Source organism: Macadamia integrifolia, chromosome 3, assembly GCF_013358625.1.
Source record: "Macadamia integrifolia cultivar HAES 741 chromosome 3, SCU_Mint_v3, whole genome shotgun sequence".
NCBI classification, from domain to species: domain Eukaryota; kingdom Viridiplantae; phylum Streptophyta; class Magnoliopsida; order Proteales; family Proteaceae; genus Macadamia; species Macadamia integrifolia.
Genome location: NC_056559.1, coordinates 30,064,486 through 30,090,700, shown reverse-complemented (window position 1 = coordinate 30,090,700; position 26,215 = coordinate 30,064,486). Strand labels below are relative to the sequence as shown.

At 36.2% G+C, this 26,215-nt stretch overlaps 1 protein-coding gene, 1 long non-coding RNA gene and 1 pseudogene across 3 annotated transcripts; 2 read left to right on the top strand and 1 right to left on the bottom strand.

Moving 5' to 3' along the window:
- The first annotated feature begins 1,504 nt into the window (after positions 1-1,504).
- On the top strand, positions 1,505-5,633 carry LOC122073878 (annotated as a pseudogene).
- A 1,378-nt stretch (positions 5,634-7,011) lies between these two features.
- On the top strand, positions 7,012-11,320 carry LOC122073879. Of its 2 annotated transcripts, none has more exons than XR_006138897.1 (2): positions 7,012-10,727; positions 10,933-11,320. It is a non-coding gene; the product is annotated as an uncharacterized LOC122073879 (long non-coding RNA). The 2 variants fall into 2 exon arrangements; XR_006138896.1 differs by having other exon boundaries at positions 7,012-10,798.
- A 12,034-nt stretch (positions 11,321-23,354) lies between these two features.
- Positions 23,355-25,111, bottom strand: LOC122072661 (transcription factor RAX2-like). Its single transcript, XM_042637041.1, has 3 exons — positions 24,846-25,111; positions 24,581-24,710; positions 23,355-24,483 (listed from the first exon to the last, which is right to left on the bottom strand). The coding sequence occupies exons 1-3, from the start codon at positions 24,979-24,981 to the stop codon at positions 23,688-23,690; spliced, it is 1,062 nt and encodes a 353-aa protein (XP_042492975.1). The 5' UTR covers positions 24,982-25,111; the 3' UTR covers positions 23,355-23,687.
- Between the last annotated feature and the right edge of the window lie 1,104 nt (positions 25,112-26,215).

Here is a 26,215-nt window from a genome sequence, read left to right as displayed (position 1 = left end):
TTTGTAAACCCAAACCTGATTTTTGGTATTTTTGTTAACTAAAACTTTTGGTGGGTAGTTTTGTAAATCCAAACCTAATTTTGGGTATTTTTGTTGATCAAAACTTTTTGTGGGTAATTTTGTAAAAGAAAACACAAAAGTGGGTAATCATATAATTTTTCCTTAATATTTTGGCATCGAAGAGGGTCGACTCTCTTTTTGCTGGAATGAACGGTATCTGGTTGCATGGTTACTTTCATCTAGATCGTATCTGGCAAATAGGATCTGTGGTCCAGCCCCAGTGCATTTCTTTAAATCCGTGAGTCTCACACTGCCCCTCGACCCTCAGTTTTATTGGTTACACCCTCACTAAGACTGATTCAAGACCTCAAAACAAGTTGGTCATTGTGTCCTTATAAAAATTCCTCATAATTGCTTCATATATTATGAAAATATTAAAGTGATTACACCTTGAGTGCAATTCCACTAGTCCAAAGATGTTATGTGTTAAGTGTGAGTACATATAATTGAAATTTACTTTTGGGTCTAAGTCGCAAATCCAAAAAGTTAAAGGGATTATTCGATATATATATTTAAAGCGATTCGTGGAGAACCGAGTATATGGATTTTTTTTTTTTTTGGATGAACGTATAAATGTTGCATAAATAATTGAACAAAAGTTGGTAATGTGATTGAATATGATCATTTCAGCCAAAAAAAAAAAAAAAACCCATGGCCATTTTAGAATATGTGTCACCTTTGGATACCACATGGATGAGCTGGTCCTAAATTTTTTTTGCCATTAATGAAAAAGGGATAGAGTTTAATACCGCACCAATAGAGGAAGGGTCATCAATTGTGTCCAATAATAAGCATTATTGAAGAGAGAAGTGAGAGCTCAAAGGACATTGATATTGTGCTTTTTTATTTTTTTGTCATTGAAAAAAGAGAATCAATCGTGGCATGTTCTATTATGTCTTGCAAGATGTTTTAGCGAAAATCAATATTCCAAGCTAAATTAAGTTATTATAGGAGAAAGAATTTTGCCCTTCTTTGTTCTCCAAGTTCATACGTAATTGGACATGGAAAGATCCAGCTATCCCTGTACGTATAGGATCGTTAAGTCTTTTCATAACTGGATGTGGGGATTAAAGAGGCCAAAGTTCTTTTCCCTTATTATTATTATTATTATTATTATTATTATTATTATTATTACGTTAAACAATGAGAAATTATATATCGTTTTTTTATTTTCCCCCATGTGTGTAGAAAGAAAATTTATTGATGATAAACACACGTAGTAATCATTGCTTCATTTACAACTAGTTCATGTCCAGGCTTGCTGCATTTCATGCGGGGTAGGATCGACATTTTATGCTCCCATGGCACTGCCGCTCTTTCGGGAAAAAGACAAAAAAAAAAAAAAAAACCCACAGTGGGAAAGAGTTTTAAGCTTTGGGGGTTACTTATTGTGGGGACCACTCGTGGGGAAAAAGGGTAGTGTCTCTGAAGATGTGGCGGGAAACCTCAAGGCTCAAGCCAAGGCCTCTTCCGTGCCGTTTTCGTTTACTGAGAGACCTGAAATTTCATTTTCTCTCACTTTAATTTATTGGACTCCTCTCTGCCTCTTCTCTCATCAATCTAATCGTTTCCAAACTTCTGTTTCTTTAAAGTTCCGTTCATTACTATGGCGGAGTCGTCTGCTCTGAGTTTCTCCAGCTTCAGTTGTTCCATATCAACCTTTTCTCCCTCCAGATCCAAAGATACCTCCTCTACGACCCCCACCAGACTCTCATCCTTTCTCTCCAAGGGAAACTCATTGCTTCATCGACGACAACGACAATCCTCTCTTCTCCTCCGATGTGGCGCTAGAGATTCCGGTGCGGGAGACTTCATCGGAGACAATTCTTTCGGTTTCTATCCATGGCAATTCCCCATTACAGATGGAGGAGATGGCGGTGGTAATTCCTTCCTCTCTCGTTTCCTTTTCCGTACCTTCTTGTTTTTATTTTTCTGGGCTTTGGTGTTCCGCCTGCGCTGTAAGACTACTCATCAAATTATGGAATCTTCGTATCTTAGGGTTTATTTTCCAAACTCAGATAAATGAAGCCAACACCGTTTCAACTTTTACCCTTCTTATTCCATTTTCAATTATTTTCATGCCTATTTCTTCTTCTTCTTCTTCTTCTTCTTCTTCTTTAATATTTTGGTTAATATTGCCCCGATGCTCCAGATTTCTTTTGAAATGTACCCAATACATTCGAAGAAATTACTGATTGCCATTTATAGTGAGTCTAGCCAATTCACCACACTGAACTAGATCTTTCCCTAGCTAACATTTTATTATTATAGCTGTTCGCTCATTGTGGTGGTTATGAAAGGAATAATATCAATAATACGTCAAATGTACCATTAAAATTGGATCATCTTCTCAAATAGCCATATTGAAGTCTCTTGGGGGGGGGGGTGATATAGATTGAGCTTTTTTTCCCCAAGCCAACAATTGAGCTTTGTCCATGCGTTTTATCTGAGAATATGACAAAGTAGAGTTATTTACAACAAAACGTTTGTGTGCGTGCATGTCACAGAAATTTTCCTGTTAATACAGAAACTGGTGACATCTGATTTATGTTTTGCAGCTATTCAGTGGGTACCTGAGGATAGAGTCACGCTTTTAACTGCTTATGGTTTAGTACAAATAGGTGGTTCCATGGTCCCTCATCGTCTTTCATCTTCAAATGTATGTATTGTTGAAGTTAACATAATTTGGTTGGGCATCATTTCTTATATGCATTGAGGGACAAGGCTGGGGTTTGGAATTGGGATGGTTGCTGAATTTTTTTGATATTCTTTATGATGGTGAAGAGGGGGAAAAAAATTCATTGTACATGTAATAAGCTGTACACATATATGTACAATTTCATACTAGTCCTATTCTCTAAACAGGCCTGAAAGCCATCACCTAAATCTCTGTGAGACATCTCCTTGACTAACCAAAAGCAGTCCAATCAAACAACATAATCTCGGCCGGCTTATTTTCTCAATATGAAAAGGGCATACCTGATCTGTTCCCTCTCTTATCCCAAAGATTATGCAAATGGGACCATATGCATTGTGAGAACTAAGCAAGCCTGTCATATATCTCCATGGATCAAATTTTCTTCCCTAGTAACATCTCCTTTTAATTAGCATCAAATTCTTTGACGAAATGGAAATGACTTCAATTACCATCTAATTCGTGGGATTCATTTGGATTTATTTGTTGGTCTAAGTTGTAGTCTGTTTTCACTTTGCATCTATTTCTATTTGATCAATATTTTCTGTGTGAAGCCTCAAAGCTATCATTCATCTGAGCACTTGTCATCGTACATAACTACATCCTAAATGTGCAGAAGAAGCAGGGGAGATTGAAGACTTCTCAAAGACTACAGCGTTTTCAGGAGAGTGACTACATGGATCCCAATCAGGGACTGTGCTTGGGTGCACTATTTGATATTGCAGCAACAAATGTAAGGAATTGTTATAATTCTACTTTGTTGGTCATCATTTTATCTTTTAAATGCCCGGTGTGTCTAGGCTCTTATGCATTTGGGAATTTATTATATTAGGGACTTGACATGGGTAGAAGACTCTGCATCTTTGGCTTTTGTCGTTCCATCGAGACGCCGAGTGATGTTGTGGAAGACATTGTCTTGGAGCGTGGTGGAGAGGTTTGTTGTTCTGGGGCCATGCCAATTGATTTAGTTCAATGCCCAATTCACCTGATGACATTGAAAAATTTCAGATATTGAATGGTTCCATTTTATAATGGTAATCTCACCCATCTCATTGGTCAATTCAGCATGCTTGCTATACCTTATACGGGTTGAGAATGGATCCAAAGTTACAAATGACTATGAAAGTGCTATTTTCCTCAACTGTCAGATATTAGTGGTCAGTTTCATCTCCAAAAATTTTTACTATAATTTGAACCATGTTTTAATGCCTATTACTCACTCATTTTTGGCTGAAACTCGATTGGAGAAATGGGTCAAGCATCCTTTACAACCTTCTCTCTACCAAAGTATATCATGTGACAATTTGCTCCGAGCCATTGCGTCGTTATAACTATCATTCAGTTCATATTTATTTTAGCTTGGTGCATTAGAGTTTTCGCAGCCTAGGTATTGCTTGGGTGTGACAGTTTTATCACTAACTGAGGTGGCATCTTCCTCGAGGCAGCTCTTTTGATCTCATTGAGGTTTCAAATATGCCTCTATACTCAGCAAGATGAGATGATTTGTACTCCTTTAGATCGTAGAGCTAAACAACAACTCAAATACACATAAACAACTCCTTGGGGTTGAGTCTGACCCAGCCTGTCAAGGCCCCTTGATAGAGGACTGGAAGATAGAGATGGGATGATGACATTGTTTGTTACTGTTATCTTTTTTACTTTCTTTTGTTGTTGTTCAGCTTATTTACTTTTCATCGGCATCCTAACAAACCCAGGATTCGAGCATTTGTTTATAATTTTCTTTGTGCAATTGGAGGATCTTCTCCGCCTTCTGCTTCTAGGATTCTCAAGAATCATGCTTCTTGAGCTAAAATGTGTGTCCAATAGAATTACTTCCTGTGGAATAATTGACTGATAATCTTGAGAATCTCCCGCCCACCAAAAGGGGGGGGGGTGCTTCTTAGCTTCTGGTTCATGTCTAATCTGGCACGAAATGTTCTCCCAAATATGCCTTTTGCATCGAACAAGGTCTATAGTCAGCACTTATTTTTCTCGAATTTCCTTCGAGACATTGCTTTGTTCAACATTATGGATATCTTGTTTCCATGCTGTCAGCAAATTCATTTCAGTATCATATCTTTCTTTCAATGTTTGTGGTTTAATCCATTTTGAATTCCCATCATTTCAAGTTCTGATCCCCGAGAGAAATGTATGAACATATGTGGTGCATTGCTTCATGTGACATTGTGATCTGATACTCTGATAGTGCAATAACACTCTATTTTCTTACGAGTGAGTATAGTAAATATTTCCTATTGTATGGGGCCACTCATTACATTAGAATATTCAGGGATGATGGACAGTGAAGACACAAAACCTGATCTTCGCTGTCCATCATTCCCTCAATTTTCTGATTAAATATGGTAGCCCATTTTCACCTATAATCACACACATCTTTATCTAAATCTGATCCATAATTTAACATATGATTTCAATATGGAAGTAGATGGGTTCTGTCTGTCCCTTGTTGATAGGTTTGTCTTCAACTCTGAATCCTGTTTGTAAGGCTCCTCCTGGTATACTTCATTATGATCAGGTTGTAGCTGCAGAGAAGGCTAGCAATGGGAGTTTGCATGAAAAGCTTACCATGACTGTAGTTGCCACTTCTGTGGGGTGCCCCCCCTGCTTCTGAGACACTCCACCTTGCTGTCCGGAGTGGTGGTGGAATTGTGGAGGTGTATTGGCAGTGGGATTTTTGTAGTGGCAAGAAGTGATGCTATGATCCTGTGTATTATGTGTATTTCTGTACATAATTTGTTGTAATATCTGTGTACAAAACGCCAAAGTTGTATCTATTGCTTTGTTAAAACCGTGCTGTTATCTGGAAATCCGGATAACGCCATCAATGATAAATTTTCCATTGCAATTTTCTTTTTTATTTGTTTCGCCCCTATTGGTCGGAGTAGGCCGGCTGGCCAGGCTAGTGTTAATCACATCCAGTGTTGTACTAGAACCTTGTCAGTATTGTTAGTCGGAAAGTTATCCGCTTGTGTGTCTATGCCTAGACATAGGCAGGTGCAAAAAGATTGTGCTGTCTCCCATGTGCTGAAGATGCCTCGTGTGGCCCCCCATTGGTTTACATGTTGCCACAATGGCTCTCCCTCTTCTTATGTGTGTCAGGTCTCTGATGTGCTTTTGGATGGTCCATCAAGATGGGGTTGGGTACGTAAAGGCTCCTTTCATGATGTATAGATCTTGTACCAATGCATATAAGTATCTATACATAGATAGGCACCACTATATATGTGTACAAGTAGTACTCGTACGTGCAACAATGTGCACATTTATATATATTGGGTATTATTGTTTTGCAAATATTATAACCCTGTCTTTACTCTCTCTCTGTTATTGTTCTGAGAAACAATTCTTTGCAATGTGTTTTGCTTCATTGCTTTGTTGGATTTTCCCTATCTGGTTTCGCCAATTGCTTAAAACCATTTTTTAAACTGTAGTTAGTGAGCTAGATTACTCTCCAAAATATCAAAGTCTACTTGCAATTCAACAGTGATTCTATGGTTGTTTCATCTTAGAGGTAAAATGCGAAATATCCCTGTTGCACTTATATAAATTACATTTCAAACCTTAAGAAGAGTATTTATTCTGATACGACTCAACTAATTTGGTTCTAATTCAACAATATATGCAGAATGCAAATCCTCTCGGAAACATCAAGCAAGGAGCCAAGCCATCTCTATAATACAAGTCTTATATCTCAACAATGGGTACATATTTCTAACATCAAAGGACCCTCGCATAGCACTATCTTTAGGACTGAAATAAAATATCAGAATTAGAATTGGAATTGGAATTGGCCATTTAAAATCAAAAGTGAAAAAGTTGATGATCTTGGCTTTTTTACAATGAAATTACATTTAGTCTAATTTTTTAAAACTAAAGACCATAATTTTGAACTGAATAAAATATAAAATTGTATGAATTGAAATGAACTTAAACCATTTCTACCAAAGAAAAAAAAAAAAAAAAAAACAAATGAACTTTAACCATACCAAACCCTACAATCTGTGTCCTTATTGAATCGTGTGAAATTATGTGCAATGGGTTCTTTTGATTAGTTGTGTAAAAAAATTGAAAGATTCCAGATTTTATTTCTAATTTTTTTTTGCCTAGTTTTCAACCGGTTGTTTCCCTTGGACCAAATTTAAACCTAATTACGAAGACCATATACAACGTACAAAACCAAAACGAAACCAAATAAAAATTCAATAAACCCGAACTAATTTGGTTGGATTTTGCTCTTGAGGTTATCGGATGATGATGATGATGATGATGATGATGAAGAATAAATAAATTAATAAAAAAAAAAAAAAAAAAGAGGCAAGTCGAACCGATTGAATCCCGCCAATCTTCCGCCGACTCTATTATTCAAAATCTCATGACCGTTTTATCAAGAAAACAAAAAGGTCACCTCATGACCGTTTTATCAAGAAAAACGAAATAGAAACCTCGTGACCGCCTAAACAATTGAAGAAATCCCCAACTCTTCAGATCTAAACCCTCAACCGCCTCAAGTCTCAAGAGTGAAAATGAGCGAGAGCTGGGGCTTGCTAGTCCCTTCTTTAACTTCAAATCCGATTTTATCATTTATTTGTTTGATGATCGTGAAGGCCTCGAGCTCTTGGGAGATTGGAAGTGCCATGGTATTCTCCTTCTCTCTCGATTCTGAAATACACTTTGCTTTCTTTCTTTCCTTTCTGTTTCTCAAGTCTCACCACCAAAGGAAACCTATCTTTCTATCACGTCGCATTCTTCGAGTTAATCATAGAGTGAGAAATCCGTTCAAATGTCGTCGAAATCTTCCGATCGTTCCGACAGGCAGCCGCCGTCTGCATCCACTTAGAGGAGCGCCGCCGGACATCCTCCGTGCGTTCTAAAGTATCTTCCGCCGAATGTTCTGTTGTGAACAATGCAAGAGCTTCCTACTCCAATGCCGATGGCGAAGGTTCCTCTCTCTCTCTCCTTGCAAATTCATATGCATGTGGAATTGGCACAAAGTTTTCCTTCACCAGGTGGTGAAATCCGCCACCTGCATCCTAGGGTTCACAAACCCTCAACCCCTATAGGGTTTTAGACCAGGTGGTGAAGTTCACCACCGCCATCCTAAGGTTCACAAACCCTAAACCGTATTAGAACCTGTCCCAAAAACCCCTCATGATACCCCATTTGTGCATATAAAGCATCCATGGTGAATGGTTTGCCTTTGGAAAACTTGGTCCCAATTTTTATGTGGTTGATGATGATGCACATTACATAAAACTCGAAAGTTTTCTCTGTACCCGAGTTGCTTTATGTTTCTACCTCCCATTGCCCTCTGTAGCCTCAAATATTTGTGGATTACAAACGACCTATCAACTACCCAGTCTTATGTACGACCGTTTGATATCAACCCCAAATCAGGGGGTTTGGGCTTTTAATGCCCTTTTAGAATTATTTTGTTTTAGCTATTTGCTAGCAATTGTCGATTATCAAGTCTCTGTTGAACTGTAATTTTCAACTCAAAACTAAACATGCTGCATCGTAGAGTCTGGACTATATTTATGAAATGATAGGGAAGCAAATTTTACAGAAAACGTTGTTATCATGTTATGGAACAATGTGCAGGACCAAAGTACTCATTACCACTGTTTTGTAGAGTAAGGGGGGAGGGCTGTTTGAAGAAAGAAAAAGGGAAAAATAAGATAACTGTTCATATATTCTGAGACGTTGCTTGCAAATCATCATGGGAAGACCACACGGTATTTTGTGTATTTTTTCCTTATTTGATTGAATTAAGGTTATTTACATCTCATTATATGAAATAGATATTGTTAGTTGAACAATAGTTATCTGTTTGGGACTTGGGATTAGCTGGTGTAATTTTTTAGAATGGGATTTCCAAAGGATGCAGTTATGTGTCTTGAGTACTGCTTTTGTTTGATAGGATGAAATCTATTTGTCAACTACTTCATGCGTGTAAATTAAATCCCATGACATTCTTGGAAAGTACAAGCCAGACGATCTTGAACAGCTCACTGGATTCACCTTACCATAAGCCAAGTTTACAAAATTGGACATAACTCCACTCTGCAAAACACCTTATCCAAAGTAAACAGGGTCAGTTTTGCAAATCCTGTTTTACCATTCCATAATCCACCCTTTCTATAGACATATCAGCAATTTGCTCATAATTGCTCATGTAATGTCAAAAGTTAGGCTCGGACGTCCTTTGGTGATTGTTTATGCTATCAGGAACATCCTGAGCATTTTGTTGGGCAGGGTTAGAAGCAAGTTGGTACTTTTGTTGTTTACCATAGAAAAAAAGAATCTAAAGTTAAGCTTGCATTCTCATCAATCCTTTCTGTTGGACTTTAGAAATGACTTTGTTAATGGCTCCTTGTCAAAGTTCAAGAATAAAGAAACATTTTTCGGGAAGTGTCTCATTTTGATAAGCTTTCTTACTACAGAGCCAGGAAGGGTGCGAGTTGCTGTCAGACTTCGACCAAAATATCTGAAGATAACATTTCTGATTCTGATTTTTCTGATTGTGTTGAATTACAGCCAGAGGTGCTAGATTTTCCATTCATAGAATCATAGGATTTATCATTATTTTCTGTTATTTATTTATTTATTTAACTTTTTTCCCTTTTTCCTTTTGTCTTGGATGATGGGATTGTCCAATGGTTGGTTCTCACTCTCTCCAATGAATTTGGTGGAAATCTCTTTTTTTTTAAGTTTCTTCTCATAAATGCCTTGTTCAGAACTTTGTACAGATCGAAGCTGTGAAGCAAATATAAACTACCTTTTGTCCCCCTCTCTACAGATGAAGAGGTTGAAGTTAAGGTAAAACAATTGGAGCTCTGAATCTTATAAATTTGATGAAGTATTTATTGAAAGTGCTTCTCAGAAGTGAGTTTATGAGGTAATTGCAAAACCTGTCGCTGAGGTAAGTATTGAAGGTGGGCAGTTTTGAAAGCTCAATAACTTTGAGCTTCTGTGCTGATATTGCTATGTACTAACAAAGCTACTATACTTGGTTATAGTGTTAATTAGATACTTGATTATAGTGTTAATTAGGAAAGGAATGGATGGGTTGTTTTGTTTACCAATAAATTGGAAGATTAATAAAAATTTACCTTTACTTTGTCTCTGTAAACATCCCAGAAGCTCAGGCTTTTGATGCTGTTAGTCTCACAGCATATAAAGCGTAAGAAAATCAAAAGTCAAGGAAATCAGGGTTTCCTTCCAACTGAAATTGATTGCAAAAGGACTCTATTTTCATGAATTATACATTCTTTATGAAGGTGACCTGCGTGGTTCTCTCCATTCTCTGTCATGCAAATGTGTGTAGTTGGCACTGCCACTCTTTCTTTTGGCCCAGGGGTGGGGTGGGGTGTGGCCGGAGGCAATTGAGTAGTAAGTAGGGGTAGTAAGTTAATGCTGGTGTTTGGAAATGTTGGCCTATGGTATCAACATTCATAACCACTTTACCGTCTAAACAAACTGAGTTGTTAAATAAACTCAGATTTCTGACAGAAATGAGAGAAGCCAAACATTAGCTGTGTTTTGAACCATTTCTTCATATTAAGCTTTGCAAGAAGTGCAACAACTGTCCTTAATTAACAAGGATCCTCTCCTTTAAAAGAATTTGTCTTGCTCCACATCTTCTCGTTTTCAGCACTTATGGAGATTAACGCTTGTAAGTGAACCAAATGTTGGCTTCTCTGCATAGTTTGTACTCATGTGTGTTGTTGAATAGGTTATTCATGTTGAACATATGATTCATTTTATTGATCTGGCTATTTCTATTGTCTGTTTCTTCTATAGTTGTATTTGAAATCCATACAGGATTTTCTGGCTCCCGAGAAGAATAATATTTCTTTTGTAAAGGACCCGAAGATAGGTGAAGTATCATTGCTTCGTGCTACTGTAGTTAAAGTTCAAGATCTTGGCCATTTTCTGCACTTACTGAAAATTGGTGAGGCAAACCGCTATGCAGAAAATACAAATATGAATATGGAATCTTCATGTGGTCATGCAATTCTTATGGTGTGTCTTGAGTCTTCTATAAGAGTCAAAACAATTTTTTTTTCCCTTGCAGTCGATTAAGGTTGTGCAACATGATTTTTACTCATCTAGGAAACTGATTGCTAGCCAACGTTATTGATCTATCTTTTTTGCAGGTTTTTGTCCGAAGATCAGTCCAAAGAAAAGCTGAGAATGAATGTTCTTCTCAAGAGAGGGATAGTGGACTTGATTTAGCTTCTTACCACGGTGTACCTACCGTTCTGTAAAGCAAGCTGCTGATAGTGGACCTCCCAGGATCTGAGAGAATAGACAAATCTAGTCAGGGTTTTAGTTAATATATCTTAAGTTTTATATAATATTTGCCACATTTAGAATTCATCACAGTCAAATGGTATCAAAAGCATTCCATGTAGTATAATGCTCATTTTTAAGGCTACAATCTTAAATACTCAAGGGGACTTGCAGTTATCTAGGCATCCTTATAGTTGTCCAACTTCCTCAGTAACAAAATATTACTCATCAGGTTGTTTAAATATTCTTGAATTGCAGTTCTCACCATTGGTAGAAATTGATACTTTGAGCACGTTGTACTTGATTAGCTAGTTAATGATTTTACTGAAATGGGTCTTAAAATCCTCTAACTGAAGTCATTGGTTCCTTCAAATTTTGCTTTTACGGGCTTGTTTGGGACTCACCTGCAATTAGCAAGACAGCAACACCAGATTGGTATCTATTCTTGAATTCATACAGTTTGTTAGATAAATTACTTCTCATTACCTTCTATTCGATATTTTTTATTTAATCATTGTATGATATACTTTTTCTTCTTTCATGTGTTGGATGGCATTATGAGTGTCCTGAATAAGTACAGTTACCTAGAGAGCTTCCATCTGCGCTTTCGGGTTTATAGAGGATCTTTGGTCCTTGTGTCCCGTAAAACTTTCAGTATGCTCTTGATCCCTTATTATTCTGATCTCGACGTCTGGTGATGCTCCAGGCAGCGATGGCCACCTGCTAGAAGAGGCCGAATTCATAAATTTCTCACATCTCTTCTCTTGGCAAATGTATTTATGCATTGGCTGAAAAAAGTCTGCATATACCTACAAGAGATTCCAAGCTCTCAAGAGTGTTCATGACTCATTTGGTTGTATCCTTTAATTTTTCTTTTATTAGATAAGCTCTACTGCATGTGGAGGAAATATATATAAGCATACCTAGGATGATATGCAGTTTTATTAATACTTCATTTGCAATTTACCATTACTATTCAAGGTCTTATGTTCAGCTATTTTCTGAAATTAATTAAACTATGAAAAGTTCCATGGATCATCTCATCCACAAATTCTCCAAGTTATGTTTAGTCCAGTATGATAATATCAGAATTGCACTTTTATACTTCATTAAGTTTATGGTCACTCATTTATTGTATTTTTAATTGTCTATGATCAAGTAAATTATCAATATAAGATTTACATTATGGAATTGTACTAACAACAGTATGAGATAAAGTAATATCATCAGTCATAATTGAATATTGATAATCACATTTAGTTAGAACAACAATTTACTTGTTTTAAGATATTTATTTAATATTACTATTTTGTTGGAAATCTGTTCATCATCTACTCTGAGGTGACAAATCTTATTTTGCCCTTCACCCTACATTTTAGCGCACCTTAACTAGTCAAAATGACGAAATATTATCTTAGTTACACACCATATACTTCGTCTTCATTCTACATACCTGAAAACCTTTTGATTCTAGGATTGATCTCGATAACTCTAATTTGGTGTTAATCCTTGCTTTTGTCTCATCTGCGAAAACAATATCATCAACAAAAAGCATACACCAAGAAACATCATCTTGAATGTCCTTGGGTTAATTCATCTACGATGAGTGCAAACAAATAATGGCTTAAAACTTATCCTTGATGTAACCCGTGATTGGGAATTCACTTGCCTTAACACCCCATAGTTCTTACATAGTTATACTAGTCACCACATAATCATACATATTTAATTTTGTCCGCATATATACTTGAAACACTTCTTTTCTCTATTACTTGCCAAATTAACTCTCTAGGAACTTATGTCATAAGCTTTTTATAGGTCAATAAAGATCATATGGAGAAAGGCGTGCTTAGTCCAGCGGTAAGGTAAGAATGTTGACCTGGTGGTCAAGTGGTCAAAACAGCCTTTCAACATTCTGGGGTAAGGCTGCGTAGTTCTCGCCCCCCGGATCTCGCACATTCGGGAGTCTTATGCACTAGGTCCGCCCTTTTTCAAAGATCATATGGAGATCTTTCTTGTAATCTCTAAATTTTTCAATAAGTCTTCTAAATAAGTAAATAACTTTTGTCATGGATCTTCTTGGCATAAAACCAAATTTTTTCTTCATAATATTAGTTTTTAGGTGGGTTTAAATAACCCTCTCTTATAATTTCATAGTATTATTGATTAGTTTTATGCTTCATAATTATTGTAGCTCTGAATATCACATTATTTTGTAAATCAAAACCATTAGCGCCCCCTCCATTCATTTTCTTTGTGCTCATAATCTTATTAAACAACTTGGGTAGTCAAGATAAACCACAGATTCTTAAGCTCTTCCCCACTTCTATCGGGACCAATCTGGCCTTGCCTACTTTCATCCTCCTTAAAACTTCTTTTATTCAAACCCCATATTTTTCGTAATACATTCACGACAAGTGGTGTCTTGATGGGTAATGCAATCTTTCAGGACACTATTACTCGAAGTGTCTCCATTTAATAGGCTGCAAAAATATATGTATTTAAATTGAATATGGTAAAGTAATAATAAGGGATGAGGACATTAATTGAAATTTATAAATGAAATAACAAAAAAGATTATTACAGTTTATCTTACATGTATTAAAAGTGAAGATGGTAAAATACTAATATGGAATGAGGACATTAATTGAAATTTGTAATACAATGGGTTTTACATGTATGAAAAGTGTCAGGTTTGTAAACATTATTCTTTCTGATGAGTGATATCTATTTTACAGGTTTATAAATGATCCCGTAAATTACTGTTTGGAGGGGGGGGGTGTTCCCTGCACCAATGGTGTTAGAAGCTATTGCAACATGGTTAAATGCTCAAACATAGGAATATATTTCTCTGATCATCACCTTGATTTTTCTGTCCAATTTGACGCCATGTGTTACCAGAATAAAGCTTTCAAAATTGTTGGAAGAAGTGAATTCCCTTTGAAATTTAAGGTGTTGAAGGAACAAAGGAAAGTGCCCTTTACATGATGGGGTATACAATTGAGTGGGCCATTGAATTTAAGATGCAGTCATTCCGGAGAATTCCTCGGTCAGAATGATGAAATCATTCCTCCATGTGGTCGAGATAGTTGGCATCGCAGGAAACAATCCCGATGTCACCAATGGAAGAAACCTTTTATCCACTATTCAATTACTGAATATTGTGTTATTATTTATATTTTCGGGTTGGGAAACAGCCTCTTCACGTAGCGGGGTATGGCTGTGTATATTATGACTCTTCCCAGACCCTGCAGTGACAGGAGTCTCATGCACTGGGTACACCTTTTTGTATTACTCAGTCATGTCGACTTGAGTTGGGCTGAGTTTGGTGTTCAGTTTAATATATGTTGAACATCATTGGCCGATCTACAGCATAAGGGTTGCGGTTTTTTTTTTTTTATTCCAAAAATTCATTAAATCTTTGCTGAAATTATTTTAAAATGTCAATAATTATGAAAAATAGTCTGTTATGATTTGAAAATTCAAGAAAATTATTGAACTTATTAGAAATGCATTTCCAATCAAGATTGATTCATAATGTGATGTTTCTTAATTAGTTATTTTTTATTAATTAAATAATTATTACCAAATTATTTTTTTAAAATATTTTTAAATAGGCAAGAATATAGTGCTTTGTTGGGAACTTACAATAACCTTTAATTATTTTTATGAGACATTATTGATGTGTATATGTTAACAATTGGTCTCTTTTTTGTTGGAACAATGTTGGTACCAAGATTTTTGTATTGCACAATGCTGAAAGAGGTGGGGACATTGCATTACTGCATGGGAACCTCTTTCAGCCGACATGAGGAAATCATAGTGTAACCATTGCCAAAAAATCATGTCCGGTGGGGCCACAAGACTAAAGTGGCATCATATTGGTGGGGACAAAAATGTGTTGGGCTGCCCTAATGTTTGTAATGAGATCAAGAGGAGTATGTTAGAGCATTTAAGAGGAGGGAAGCAGAAGAAGAAGGATAAGAGGGCAGTTAGGGAAGAATATCATGTTGTTTGTCTAGAGACGTTGCCAGAGTTGGGGGGAACAAGAATGTGACAGTGATGAACCTGACTTGGATGATGTAGAAAGAGCACAAGAGGTTGAACAACTGAGGAGGACTTTCATAACAAGCGGAGCCCATCTTGAGATTGATGAGGAAAGATGTGTCCAGAGGGCTAGGGGAGTTGGCTCATCTTGATAGGATGAAGAAGACCCTGAGCCATAGACGAGGAGGAGGAGGTTGAGACATAGAGAGCTCGAGATTCCATTGAGGTCCTAGAGTGTGAGGGACCAAGCCCCACCCCCACCACCAATTCGTAACCATAATGTTGAAGTTCTTCAAGCTGATCCTACACTATTTCGGAAGCAGGACTCATGACAATTAAAGTTGAAGCAAGTATGGACCAATCTAAAGAAAGCAGTGGGAATGGCTTTCTCCAAGTGGGCTTTCTATCATGGCATTCCAGCCAATGTAACCACAGGGTCATATGATATTACCAAAACATGTTGGATGAGATTCGTAGGGCTAGGCCAAGTGTGAACGGGCCACCTGCATATCAGATGTACAATGTTTATTTGCCAAAGCAGAAGAAAGAGCCTGGCTTTTGGATCAAGGATGGGTCTAAAACCCAGATGTTTCCGAAACTTTGATTTGTTGCTCATGATATCAGGTCAACTTTTGTGGCTTGTGGTGACCACTGGTTGAAGAGGATTGAGCAGCACTTTCTTTTCCTACTTGGTATTTCGGTTGGTTAGTAACCACTGCCTCATCTGAAAAGGTTTGGCTCAATGGTCCACTCAGCTCAACTATAGCGAGGCACATAAATGGATTAAAAGTCGTAACAAGGGCATTATATATTCAAGTTGTTACTTTCATGCTTAGCGGGGCTATCAAGAATTCGTTATCTCACTCCTCCTTTTATAAAAGTAGGTTGTCTTGGTTTGGACGTAATGCATGTAGGACACTTTGGCTTGACTGACCAATCTATATGGTATGTTAGGTAGACAACCGATATCTTATTATAGTCTGTTGTTATAAGCCTGTGACTGATTTGTAATGGTGTGTCACGTTGATAGCCAGCACTTATAATAATGAGCCATAACTTGTCAATCTTTTTGCATGGATCCTCGTGCTCATCCTTGCTTGGAATCTCCATGTAGCCAACCCCATTAAGTTAGAATAAGGTTTTGGATGTTGTTGTCCACTCGACTCTACTCTTAATTGCCTTAGGGATTAATTGACTAGTAGTAAAATATAAGTGCTACAACTCTAGTCCCAAATTACATAATAGTTGATTCCAAAGCAAAACAAACACCCAAAAATTTTAATTTCTGCTGCATTTGTTTAAGTCCTTATTTTTGGCAAATCAAATGTAAACTTTGTTGTGCAGTATGATAACTTGAAGAGAACTTTCAGGATTTGTAGATCCATGCACTAATAGCCTTCCCAGCTTCATATATTTAACTTCTTAGAACAAATCAAATTAAAAAAAAAAAATGCTGGCACAATGGATTGTTGAAGAGCACACAGTAAGGCAGTTTTATTGGGGGCATAATATTTATGATTCTTGTTTTGGGTGCAGGAAGTCCTGAGTTTGATTCTCAGACTGCACTTTGACACTTAAGAACCCTAAAAAACAAGATTTAAGTCTATTAAAGACTTTGTGGTTTGATTATATTTTCATATGACAAATGCTTGAGTTAATAAGAAAAATAAAAAAGAGGGTTTCTTAAGAGTAATATGTAGCTATATGTACTTTTTTTCCTGACCCATAAGACACATGTAAGTCGAGCAGTTTCTTACAAGTGTGAGCATTGTTTGGATTCAGTATCATTTTACTTCTTCTGTGATCGAGCAAAAAATATTGTTCGCAGCTCAGAATAATGATGGTTGATTGAAAGAAGCAGACTATAAATTACAAGCATCTGGTTAATATTTATTCACCCTATTTCTCTTGCTTGTCCATTTCCTTCTGCGTATAGAGTTAAATCAGTGTTGATGCTTGATGTATCAGTGTCTTTTTAGCCATTAAATAAAAGTGGGTTCAGAATTAGCATTACGTTTTACACTTTCCAGATATGCCATCTTTGCAGTACATACACTTCCTTGAAAGAGCTATGGCTCTTTTTTTTCCCTTCTCATTGTATATCTTTTAAGAAAAAAGTGTCTTTTAAATTACATTTTTAGAACATTTTACTTTCTGATGTCTTCCCATCTCATTATTATTAGTGATTAAGAAACACCAAATAACTTATATATCTGATGATTTCTACAGAGGACAATGCCAGGACTTCATATCCTCTGGAGCATTGAAAGAACTCATTCGCATATCGTATGAGTCATCAAGAGAGAATAGATGTAATTTAGCTAAGAAAACATTGAAGTTGAGTCCAACTTTTCAAGCTAAGTTGCAAAAAAATGTGAGAGACCTAAATGTGGTATTTCAGCATGTCTCTTCCATCTAGTGTTAATTCACGTAAGCTGTGTTAATGGTTTAATCATTAATTGTTCAGTAGATTATATTCTTTACTTAATTGAAATGGTATATTCTGTCTTTGTCCTTTGCCTAATTTTCCTTTTGTTAATCACTTGGTCAATGCATTTGGTTAACAGACTTGGACTTTCTTCTTACTGATGACCCAAACTTCAAAGAGGCTATTATAAGATTCCTTGATGCAATTTCGAAAACATGGAATCAATTATTATACTCTTCCAAGAACGATAGAGGATGAGGTGTGCTCAACTTGTACGATTACATCCTCTTCAAAACTTGAAAATGTAAAAGTTCTTCAAGTCTTCAATAAAATAAGAAACTTTAAATTTAATTTAATCATCCAACTCTTGTCCTTCCATCACATATTTATTAAATAAAAATCCAAATTCTTAATTCCTACCCCTATAATCTTACGATTGAGAATGAAGAAAAATAATAATAAGCCCTAATCAAGGTGCCTATACAAGGTGGGATAGTTGGCACATAAATTAAAAATTATTAGAAATATTGGTGATAGTCATAACAGGATCCTGAATTTTCTAAGGTGTGGCAAGGGTGGTAGTACACTTCCATAAGTTTGGAGTACTTTGGACATAGAACCCTAGTTAGCAAATTCGGATTCGAATATTATTCGGAATAATTTGGTTGGTTAATTTAAGAGTTCAGTCAAAAAAGTGGACAAAATAAAAATCGGATTTGGGAATTATTCGATTACAAAAATAAAAGTTGAGCAAAAAATTTGAAAGTTATTTTTATAATTTATTGCACCTTTTTTATTTATCAAGTAATTAACTTGATATCTACACCTAGAAAGAACAAATTATTGTAGTTCAAATATACAATACAAGCCAAAACACAAGAAAAAATAAATAAATCTTATTAGTATAACGTGTTTTTTAATATTCAAGCCACAATTCATCACTTTTAAACACTAATCAAACAACAATGAAGAAGCCTTGAGAATGTTCCGAAGCTCTAGGACTACTTTTAAAGGAATCCACTACATGGTTTGATCTTAAAAAAAAAATAAAGTGCAAGCTACTGGTATCACTGTAACAGAAGAATGTAAGTACATTATTTAAGAATCTAAAACCCTGAAATATGGAAATTGTAGCCCTCTCAATCTGCAAAGGTTTCATCCAATATCACTGGGCATGTATCGATGGTCATATTCACTTCACAATTCACATAGTGGTTGAAATTAAACCCACTCCAGCAAAAATAGTTATCAGGGATAGATCATGGGAGAAGAAATCGTGGGTTCGCATGAATTTCATTCAATTAAAAAAAAAATCCAAATCTATGAAACAAAACAACAAAAAAAAAAAAAGGGATTTTGAGAAGAGACATTAGAGTTTGATTTCTGACCTTAATGCAGGAAACCTTATCTCGTCTCACAAGATTAAAAAAATAAGATGAAAACAGAGATACATAGAGGTTGATCGTAGCCCAGACGATCTTAGAGATCGCAGAACTGTATGGCAGTGGAGATTGAGAGACGAACGAGGACGACGATGGCGGAAGCAACAGAACCACGGAGGCAGATTCTACTTTCTAATGCAAAGATGTGGTTTCAGTGAACAAGGCTTCTCCTCATTTCTTCACTTTTAGGAACATCCATGCACAAATTAGGCTTTCTAATTCGACCATTCAATTGATCAACTCATATTAGAGCAGATTCCGACATAAAGGAAGTGGATCGGAACGAGGCCGTAGTTTAGAACTTCAGATGAGTGAGGTAGCCTATAGCCGCAAGAGTCCAAGACAAATGCAAACCAGAAGATGGGCAAGTGAAAACCCTACTTCGAAGTTCGGTTTTGCTCTCTTCTTTTTTTTTCTTTTTTTTTTTTTTAAGTGGGTTAATGTTAACCGTTTAATCCATCGTCACGCTTTATTTGCATTTTATATTCAATTTAGAAAAAATCGAGAATTTTACCGAATTTTATTTTTTATTCTAATTCGGTCAGAATTTTTCATTTAATTTGGAAATTTTTTATTCAACTGAATTGCTAACTAGGCATAGAACACAACACATGGGCGTATGCCCCAAAGTATTTTAGACTGTTAGATGTGCACTGCCACCCCTACCTCTCCGTAGAGGAGCTCCATCTGTCAAAACCTTCCCACCTTACAGGCAAGGCTGAGACGAATTGTTGTTCATTGCTTGGGTGGCTAAGTGTTGATCTCCTTCTGACTACATAGACTACATAGAATTAGATTTTTATTTTTATTTTTCTTTTATGAGAAAAGGGAAGAAAGAAACTCCCGGACTAGATGTTGATCTTCTTCCAATTAGATAGATAAAGATTAGGTTTTTTCTAAGAATATTAACCGTAGCTTGCTCCAAAATCCCTGATATTCTTTTCAATTTTAAAAAGTAGGAACTAAAGTTACAAAAAATAGAAACGCCTTCAAAGCAATCGGCCTGCCTCACTCCTATACGTAGGGGTGTCAATCAGTCGGGTTGGTTTGATTTTGATCGGGCTAAATTTGCTTCGGTTTAGGAATGAGGGAGACTAAAATCAATCCATTAAGGAATTTTGGTTTTGGTCTGGTTTGGTTTCGATTTTTCAATATCGGTTTAGATCGATTTATTATCGAACTTGAACCAATGAAATCTTACATTTGGTGTCGAAATATTTGACAAAAACATTTTAAATTTATGACGAAATCATGGTTTATCATTGTACTTGAAAGATAACTAATATTGAAACCAATGGATAACTAATTACCAAGAAGATAATTATTATTGAAATCACAAAATGAATCCTACTATCCAACTAATTTTGAATAGTAAAGAAGGAGATCAATGGAAGCATTGTTATAATTTACAAATCAATTTCCCTATTTATAACCTCATATTTATGGATTTATAACTATTCCCTTTATAATAAAAAATAATCATTTCATATATGTATAACTTCATAATCACTTATTTTTATCGGTATCATTCAGTTTGGTCTTGATTTAATTAATGATTGTTTGATTTAGTTTGGTTTTCAATCGATCTTAATATACCTCAGTCTAGAACCAATCCTTTTGATTTGATCTGATTTTTTCCAATCAATTTTGATCGATTTTATTGATTCAGGCTTGATTTTAACACCTGCCAATAGGTAACAAGTGTTTCTGAGTTCTATCTATTGTAATTTTCTCTTTTTCTTCTCACCTTTCTAGTTGATATATTTCGAGCTCTTATTCATTTTTCTAACCAAAAAAAAAAACTCCTATTCATTTGAGCAAGGTTGGATTTTTTTACTTTTTTTCCTTTTTCTTTCTTTCTTTCTTTCTTTCTTTCTTTCTTTCTTTCTTTTTTTTTTTTTTTTTTTTTTTTTTTAAGAATTTGAGTAAGTTCGTATGAAAAATGGTTTGGTACAAACCCCCTTTTGTCCCTACGAGAGTTTCTTGGCCATTGATCACGGGTCATGACTGTAACGACGTGGAATGCAAGAGAGTTGATCGACAAAATGTCTAGGTCACTAACGAGTCACGACACCCTTGGAGTCAAGAAGGCCGGCGGCCATTGAAGGTGCTTGCAAGTTGCAAGGGCTGCCGTGCGGCCCATGCCTGAGTCTGTATCCCTAATTAAACGAAGTAGCGTTTGTTTCTTCAATTATATATTTTGAAACCCTAGGTTGTTCCTGACCATAACACATTTCCTTTCTAGGGTTTTAGTTGCATACTATATCATCAGGGGTGTATGGCCTTTGGCTTTCCAGAAAAGGGATCAAAATTGGGCTTTGTGAAGTATTTTGTAGGGTAAGCTGTGACCTGATCTTCCAAATCATTCCTCTCCTTCATACTCATTGTTCATAGTAACTTCTTACCAACAAAAGTTCATAGGAACTGGATCCATCGGTTGGTTGGGTCAATTTAATTCTTGTCAAAACCTAGTCCTCTTGAACAAACCCAACCCCTCATGGGGACATGTTCCTTGGTTTTCCAGATCAATCACTCTGGCTGACAAGGATATGGTAGTGATAATCTATCTAAGCTGCTTGTCAAACTGAAGGTACCAGGCCCAGAACAGACCTCTAGTGACTCTACTGCTCCTCACTCCCAGATGGTGAAGAAATTTAAATTGATTTGATTAACTGGAAAAGAAAACCCATTACTGAGGTTGTGACTTTGAAGTACAAAATCAGCCTCTTGGTTCAGAGGATGGTATCATGGTAAGGTTCATTCCAATTTTCAAGAAACCAAATCAAAACATTAAAAATGGATTTTTCATGACAAACTGTCAAACCTCAGAATCATTCAGGAATTCTCTACCTTTAGACCTGTACTCTCCACTAGAAAAGACATTCTTAGAACAAGCTTTTCCCGATGCCTCTTTGATCTGCTGTGTATGTGGTTTTGTTTTTATCGACACTAATATATTACAAATGTCATAGATTTCAAAGTCTAATCAATAATTTAAACCTTCAGAGGGGAAGAAGAAGGGGGAAAAAGGGGGTAGGGGGTGGGGGGGACCAGCAACATAACAAAAAACCCAACAATCAGTGCTAGCCGCTTAAGCCTTAAGGCATGAAATCTTGTGATTGTTTTTCCTAGACTGCTTCCCAATAAGGAGCTTCACTGTTACCATGTTCAAGAAGACTTCAAACACTCCCTCCAATTTTTCAAAACTTTGCAACCCAAGTGGGATTAGTTCCCAGTCATTTTCAGGAAAAACGTGATCATACCCATAATCAAGTTTCAAGTGTTAAGACTTTATCTTGCACCCAAAACAAAGCATTTAGACTTTATAAGAAATCATTTTTTAATCCTATTTTATCTTAACAACAAGTACCTAGTGCAGTTGTTGAGCTATAGTGTGCAAAAAACTCATGTTCACTAGGTCTTAAGTTTTTTGTTGTTATCTACTTCCTCTCCCTACCTTCCAAAGAAAAACCTGACCTTTGGACCTTCATGGTTCAACCGTAAAAATTTGTTCTAAATTATTGAAGAAAAAAGACCAAGTTTCTCTATACCATGGTGATAGGGAATCTTCATATATGAGGACACCTGACCTCTGGATTAGCATTATGAAATATATTTTCAATCTTGTATAGTGTGGAGTGGGAGTTTACTTAATAAAACACATGATTCCAATCACATGGTCATATTACTAGTGGAGAAAGATTTCTTTACTCCACAAATGAAGAAAAACTTAGTCCATAAAAAAAAATGTCACAAGATTCAGATTTTCAAATTAAGAAATAAATTATAGAAAAAAGTTCTATCACAAAGTCACAGTGAAAAATTCTCTCACAATCTCTTTCCTCTACTTCCTACCGATGAAACCGATCACTCTCTCATAGTCTCTCTCCTCCTTGACAATTCATGATACTCTTATTGTCTCCTACTAACAAAATTGATCGTAAGCCTTCTATTAATATTACTTTCCCACGCCAATGTTGTGGGAAACGCTTCACCTGATCTACAATAAGAGGGAAGACCGTGATAAGGATTCTCATTTAACTATTGGATGATTAAATGATATCTTAAGGAGTGTTAATGAGAAAATCTCTTTAACCATTTAGTTTATTTTTTAAATTATTATTTCAATATAATCAAGAGAAGAAATCTTTATTTTTTTAATATGAACTTCAACCAAGTCCAAAATTTCCAACCATGGCAGGCAGCTTGGCCAGACCTGTTAAAAGAATATAAAATTTGAAAAGAAAATTGAGAGAGAGAGAGAGAGAGAGAGTTATTAAATAACAAAAGGAAATATCCACAGAAAATAAAGAAGAAACAGTGTCATGCTTGGATTTGATTCTTGAATTGAATGATGATGTATTCTCCAGTTCCTATGACGTTTAATTTCTGAATTCTGATAAATAGCTAAGTGGAACCGTACGAACACACACACACATACTTATCTGCCCAAAAAGAAATGCACAAAGGAAGCTTTTACCAATGTACTATCAAAAGGTTTTTAAACAACAAAAAAGACTTCTCTCTCTCTCTCTCTCTCTCTCTCTCTCTCTCTCTCTCTCTTACTTCAGTCAATCTCCCGTCACCACTTACCCGATCTGACCAAATGAATGTCCAGTCCTCCAACCCCTCTCCTCTCACCTTACCCGATTCAAATCTTTTTTTCTGATTTTTGCATACAGTCAGTGTCAGTTTCAAACTTTCAATAGTACATGACCCTCCCTTGTGTCTTGTTGTCATCAACAAAGAAGCTGTTACAATTACCATTATTACTGCTAATGAGTTGCTTGATCTCCTCTAGTCCATACTCTAATGGAACTTCTTCTTCCCATAGCCCATTTGGCTTCTCAGTCCACCCATCAATCCCATGACCTCCATTGTTGCCACCCACCAAGAATTTCTTGTTCTCTTCGATCTCATTATAAAGATAAGTCCCCAGACCCATCTGCTGCTGATGCTGCTGATGCTGCTGATGCTGTGCAGCATTAACACCACCACCACCACCACCTCCTCCACCACCATATTCAAATTCAATCTCTTTGCCATAGCTGATCTGGTTGCTGCAACTCCCATCAGAAGAGCTGCAGCTTGGTTCAGTGCCTCCAAACATGAGGAGATTGTCTTTAACTTGGAATTGGTACATGGGACTCACTAAGCTGATCTCCTGGGCTTGGAGAATGGGATAAGTTGTGGTAATAGAAATGTTGGTGTTGCTCAGAAGATTTGTTGGGATAGAAATGGGTTCAGGGCTTGTGAAAGATTCAGTTGGGGTGTAGTAATTAGTGGTACTGTTACCTTTATATGATGATGAAGAAGATAGTGATGGAGATGATGACAGAGTTTTAAGATGCTGAAATGGGAAGGATTGCTGAGGGGGCTTTCTCTGAGAGGAAGTAGAAGGGACAAAACCCATGAGTTTCTTCTTGAGCTTTGTGTTCCAGTAGTTCTTGATATCATTGTCTGTCCTGCCTGGCAAGTGAGAAGCTATCACTGACCATCTGCAGTTATTGTGTGGAATAAGTTCCATAAGACAAAACCAACAGAAGAAGAATAAGTTCCATATGAAAAAAAGGGAAGAAAGAAATTGAAGGTTACCTGCTTCCAATGCTAGCAAAGAGACTACAGATAATCCTATCTTCATCAGCAGAGAATTCTCCATGCTTTATGTTTGGCCTTAGATAGTTAAGCCATCTCAATCTGCAACTCTTCCCACATCTCTTCAAACCTGAGAGAACCAACCCATTCAAGTTTACAAACAGGAACACAAAAAAAGTTTGGAAGAAGAAGAAAAAAGAAAGAACCCAGAAATCAAAATCCATTTTTATGAAAAGGGTTCATCTCTTTTCTGAGTAAATCCTACCAGCTTTGTGTGGAAGAGCAATCCAATTACCACCAGTCCCAAACTTCTCGATGAACTCCTTGAGCTTGGAATCTTCTTCAGGTGACCATGGTCCCTTCTTCACGTTTGCCTTGTCACAGCAAGGAGCCCTCCCCATTTCCCCTCTTGACACAATATTGATCTTCTTGTGTTTCTTTCTGGAAAGACAAGAACCCTTTTAGAGGAATCAATCAATCTCTCTCTAGTCTTCAAACGAGCTTAGGTGTTGTGGTGGTGAAGCCACTACTAATTTGGAAGACTTGTGGGCTTCTGGAGTTTGGAAAGCTATGGATATATTTATTGAGAGATACAAAAGTCAAAGGATGGTTCTCTAATTTCAATCTCTTCTTATTCTTCTAACCTCTTTTTGTATGGATTAGCTAATAGCTAGCTAATGTTACAACTTTCCATCATGAATAAGCCCGTACTCTCTCTCTCTCTCTGTCTCTCTCTCTCTCTCTCTCTCTCTCTCTCTCTCTCTCTCTCTCTCTCTCTCTCTCTCAAAAGAATCCAAATTCCAAAGTCATAGTAAAATACTGAAAAACAATGTAATGAAATACAATCAGAAGATGACTGGCTTTGTGGGCATCTAAGCCTGACTTGTCCAAACCACAAACTGTAATTAAGTCATATGAGAGCTATTTTAGATTTACTCAAACTTTTTTTTTTGGGTAAAATTTTAATTAAACCATGAGAGCCAAAAAATACAAGGAAAGCATTCAAGGAAACTGAAAATTTTTTTTTTCAAGGTATACAAATTTTCACGAAAAATACAAGATACAAGTTTTACTAGGTACCCAAAAAAGTTATATTTTCTGCATCTTGGATTCAAGGAAAGGAAATTTTTTTCAAGAAAAAAAATAATGTTTTATAATAATTTCTTCGAATCAGTAATTTTATTTGTTGATTAGAATTCAAACATCTCTTTTCTTCTGTGTTTTAATGAGATGGAAATTAATCAAAAATAAAAAGAAATACATAAATAGAAATTTTCTAAGAATTCTCAATAGTCAATACTATCCTACATGATAACAAAACAAAAAAATAAAATAAATAAAAACCTACATGAGCTGACTTTGCTCTTTATCAGAAAGATGAAATGCATACAAACTATGGTAAATTTTAGATAATAAATCCAAGTTCTAAACCCTTAAATGCCTTCTCTCTCCCTTACATTCTATACATGAATTTATAGTATGGATAGTACATATATACTGTAGGGTACTAACAAAGAAATCCACTGGTTTATTGGGACCCAACTCCCACAAAGATTTCAAGGACCTGCGTTTGTATTGGCTAATCTAACATCGATCAATCCCTTTTCTTAAAGACAAGACCACCTTGACCTTCTT

What these genes read in the sequence shown, in the direction of transcription:
- LOC122072661 (XM_042637041.1), bottom strand. Translation starts at nt 24,981, where the DNA reads ATGGGGAGGGCTCCTTGCTGTGACAAGGCAAACGTGAAGAAGGGACCA. An exon ending in TGCTCTTCCACACAAAGCTG is followed by an intron (nt 24,711 to 24,845) that starts GTAGGATTTACT and finishes TGGTTCTCTCAG; the next exon opens with GTTTGAAGAGATGTGGGAAG. An exon ending in TTTGCTAGCATTGGAAGCAG is followed by an intron (nt 24,484 to 24,580) that starts GTAACCTTCAAT and finishes CAATAACTGCAG; the next exon opens with ATGGTCAGTGATAGCTTCTC.